This window comes from Echinops telfairi, unplaced genomic scaffold, assembly GCF_000313985.2.
Source record: "Echinops telfairi isolate 266 unplaced genomic scaffold, ASM31398v2 ScPeMD7_18;HRSCAF=68, whole genome shotgun sequence".
Lineage (NCBI taxonomy): Eukaryota > Metazoa > Chordata > Mammalia > Afrosoricida > Tenrecidae > Echinops > Echinops telfairi.
The window spans coordinates 11,717,257-11,721,337 of NW_022103915.1; the positions used below are offsets into that span (position 1 = coordinate 11,717,257).

Genomic DNA, 4,081 nt, shown 5'->3' on the forward strand with positions numbered 1-4,081 from the left:
GACCACCCAGATCTGGTTGCTCCCCAGGGAGTCTGTTTTAGGCCTCAGTTCCTGGCTTCATCTGGGGCAGTTCCAAACCACAGGCTCCACAGCTTTTATTTAACCTGCTTCCCCCTGTGGCCAGTGGTGCCCAGCATCCTCCACACAGACAGCGTGGCTCTCCTGCAGGCCAGCCACGTGGTAGGGCGCCACCCTGCTGCCAGCCCTGCGGGGAGAGCCGGCTTGAACAGGCAGCGCTCTCTGCCTGTCCGCCGCACCTCCAGAGGGTCCCACACACCTGGCAGTGGGCGCTTTTCTTCCCTTTTTGAAGCTGCTTTTTGTTTTCCTCCATTGAGACCTGAACACATCACGTTTCCTAAAGTGGCATTTCTTGCACTCCATAGGGAGGCCCAGCTTGGGTGACTCAGGGCTGCCACCTACTACCCTGGATGGAGCAGCCCTCTGGGCAGAGCCCTGGCAAGGGCAGGCAGGCCGGAGGACAAGGGGCTTGAAGGGGCGGTGGTGGCGTGGCTGCGGGCTGCACCTCTGACTGCCTGGGACGTGCCTCACTCACTCAAATGGAGGCCTCCCCTCGCCGGCTGCGAGGTTCCGAGTAGCCCTCGGTGAGAGGGGGACCCAGGCAGACCAGCAGGCCCCTGGGCGGACTCATCCTGCCACCTGGCCGTATGACTGGGTGACCCTCCAAGCCACCTTCGCACTGTTTGAGGAGGGCAGCTGCTGGAAACAGTAGCGGGCGCTCTGGGTGGCCTCTGGCTCCTGGGTGGTGGCAGAGGGTCTACCCTGTACCCCCCACCTGCTGAGCCAGGCCTGCTTGTTTTCTCTTGGCAGCGGCCCCCGAGACCATGTCTTTGTGTACTTCACTGACCACGGAGCCCCGGGGCTGCTGGCCTTCCCTAATGACGATGTGAGTGGCTCTTGACGCCTGAAAGGTTTCCAAGGAGAAGGGAAGCGAGGCCTTCGTGCTGCGGTGACAGCCGTAGTGGGTGCTTTTCTGTCAGCCAGCCAGGGTGCACTGCAGGGCCGGGCCACGCTTAGCATCCAGGCCCCTCCCGGCCTCTTGATTTTCCTTTAGGTGTTCTTGTGGGAAATGCACACACAATGCCCACCAGCCCTGTGGTCTCCACACACGCAGCTCAGTGATGCCAATGATGTGCTGCAGGCCGAGAGACCTTGGTCTCCTCCTTTCCTGCACCCCTCCCCACCCCCACATAAACTCACCAGCCCCCAACGGCTCCCTCTAATCATTGCCAGTTGCTGCTGTCAATCTGATCCATCCTAGTGGCATGGTGGTTAAGTGCTCCCCTGCTAACCGAAAGGTGGGCAGTTTGAATCCACCAGCAGCCCCACAGAAGAAAGAGGAGGCGCCCTGCTTCTGTAAAGATCGTGGCCTTGGACGCCCCGTGGAGCAGTTCTGCTCCCTCCTCTAGGGAATTGGGGTGGGGTAGTGGTTAGCTGGCTCTTTAAAAGTGATGCCTGCTCAAGGTAGACATTTTCACTACTTCAGCCAAGCCAACACTCAGGTTCCCTTGTCCCTCTGCCCACATCGCAGTGTCGTTGGACTGGGCAGTAGAGCCAAGGGCTGCCCTCTGGGGTGGAGTGGGCAACTTCCTGCAGTCTTTTTCCAAGGGTGGGGTAAGAATTGACCAGGCACCCTCAGCACCCCCGGCTCATAGGTAAGACGGCTTAGTCTGAAAGGCGTTGTTCTTCCCCTTCAGCTAAACGTGAAGGACCTGAACAAGACCATCCACTTCATGTACAAACACAAGAAGTACCAGAAGGTAACACGCCCCAGGAACCCGGCCCCAACTCTGACTGGCTCCCCACCAACACGGGGTGGAAGGCTTGGCGAATTATCACAAGTGTTGGGCTCCCACCCTGGTCAGGGAGGCCCTTGCAGCAGCCTATGGAAAGTGGGGAGCGCTCTGGCTGGCATCAGAGGACGGAGGGGAAGGGGGCCCACCACCTGCAGTGGGCAGGCGTGCCTTAGCCTCCCACAGCGCCACTCTCTCTACCCATCTCCCCACCCACAGACCATGAGTGCTCAGAGCTTTGCCGACGGGGCGGGGGTGGGGCGGGCAGCGACAGCCCCTGGCAGCTGAGCAATAGGGCAGCTGCAGGGCCAGGTGGCCTCCATAGGGGCGGGGCTGGAGGTGGCAGCTCACTGTACCCTCCTGCATCCCAGATGGTGTTCTACATCGAAGCCTGCGAGTCCGGGTCCATGATGAAGCACCTGCCCAATGACATCAATGGTGAGTGGCAGCTGCTGGGCTGGCCTGGTGACATCACTGGCCGTAGCAGGCGCCTGGACCCGGCCCACGGCCCTCAGACAGGTGGCAGGTGGTGAGCGGGGCCCCAGGCCAGCTGCTTCCTGAACACACAGGCATGCTCTCCTTTGTGTGGCTTGCTGCTACTGCATGATACCCAGTCAGTCCCGACTCCAATCACCCCCATAGGATAGAGTGTCCCCCCACTCCACTCCCCCTCTTGGATAGACAGACTGCCAGGTCTCCCTCCTGCAGACTGGCTGGGGGTGGAACCACTGACTGCTTCACAGCTGAGCCCTTGGCATAGACCCTGGTGTGAGGCTTTGCTAGGCCGAGGGGTCACGCCTTCCTCCAGCCCCACATGGAGCCCCCCTGGGGGGGCAGGGACAGTGGTGGTTGGGCTCGTAGGTTCAGCCTGTCTTAAGTGTTTCTACAGTAGAGGCTGGCTCTCTGTGGAAAGGGGTTAGGTCCAAAGTCTTCACGTTTCTCGAACTGCTCCTCCTCGTCGGCAAGCTGCCCGTTCTGCACTTTATCCGGTCAGACCACGGCTGTAGAGTCAGAGGAGGACTGGGCTTCCCAGCTTCTTAAGGCCTGTTCTTTACACTCATCTGGAAAACCAGGCCTTTCTTCTGAGCCACCTGGGGTGACCTTGAGCCTCCCAACCCTCGACCAGCCAGCACCCAGGGGTCCCCCTGCTCACACAAACCATGCACACATATAGCCCCCATACATAGCACACACTCTTACTCTCACATACCTGAGCTGACGATGGGCCCTGCACAGACATACGCATCGTCTCTCTTGCTGATAATGGGGCCCTGGACATGGACACACACACACGATGGGTGCTCTGATTTGACTCCAGGAGAAGGAAGGCTTGGGTCCAGGGTGAGCTCCAGCAGGGGGCCCATTGTAACCCAGCATCATTCCCGCCCCACCCCAGTGTATGCCACTACCGCTGCCAACCCCAGCGAGTCCTCCTATGCCTGCTACTACGACGAGGAGCGGGGCACGTACCTGGGGGACTGGTACAGCGTTAACTGGATGGAGGACTCCGACGTGGTGAGCCCTGGGTCTGGGCGGTGGGTGCCGAGGCTGAGCCAAGGTCTGGGACCTCAAGGGCACGCTCATTTCCATCTCTGTAGGAGGACTTGACGAAGGAGAGCCTCCACCGGCAGTACCAGCTGGTCAAGGCCCACACCAACACCAGCCACGTCATGCAGTATGGAAACAAGGTGCGTGGGGCAGGGGCACGCAGCGGATCCCATGTCAAAGGGCCTGCCTTTCGGGTCCTGATCACTGCCTCCGAACACCCCCCCTGGGCTTTGGAATACTTGTTTATAAAGTGTTTGGGTCTATGTATTAGCCTCTGAGTCCGTTTCCTCGTTGGTCAACACCCAAGAGGGCATGGTCACTGAGTGTGAGATGGCCGTGGCATTAGAACACCCAGCCGGGGGTGGGCACCAGACAGCGTGGACCCTGCTGAGAGCCACCTGGGGTCCCAGCACCACGGCTTCTCAGGGTCCTGCCTTGTCTCAAGCTGTAGTTTATCCTCAGCAGCTTTTGCCCTGCGTGTTAGAGGCTGTGTCCAGAGAGAGCTTAACCGGACGTGCTCATCAGGGCCTTGCAGTGGGAGGCCGGGGCCTACGTGTGAAGCTGCTGGGGCTGCCCTGGTGACTTGCGGCAGCCTGCCACCTGCCCAGGAGCTTGCTAGCAGAGACCTTTTGTATTAGTCTGGGTACTTTGGAGAAACAAATCCACAGCAACTCATGTATAAGAGAGAGTTTTATGTAAAGAAAATGTGCATCACGAAAACA

At 59.6% G+C, this 4,081-nt stretch overlaps 1 protein-coding gene across 1 annotated transcript in view; it reads left to right on the forward strand.

Annotated features, from left to right (window-relative positions):
* LGMN (legumain) overlaps window positions 1–4,081 on the forward strand; it is a 39,442-nt gene that overhangs the window by 29,668 nt on the left and 5,693 nt on the right. The window contains exons 6-10 of the mRNA XM_004699085.2: window positions 829–904; window positions 1,716–1,778; window positions 2,183–2,249; window positions 3,208–3,326; window positions 3,410–3,499. Coding sequence (XP_004699142.1) covers window positions 829–904; window positions 1,716–1,778; window positions 2,183–2,249; window positions 3,208–3,326; window positions 3,410–3,499 — 415 coding nt within the window. The remainder of the gene's footprint in view (window positions 1–828; window positions 905–1,715; window positions 1,779–2,182; window positions 2,250–3,207; window positions 3,327–3,409; window positions 3,500–4,081) is intronic.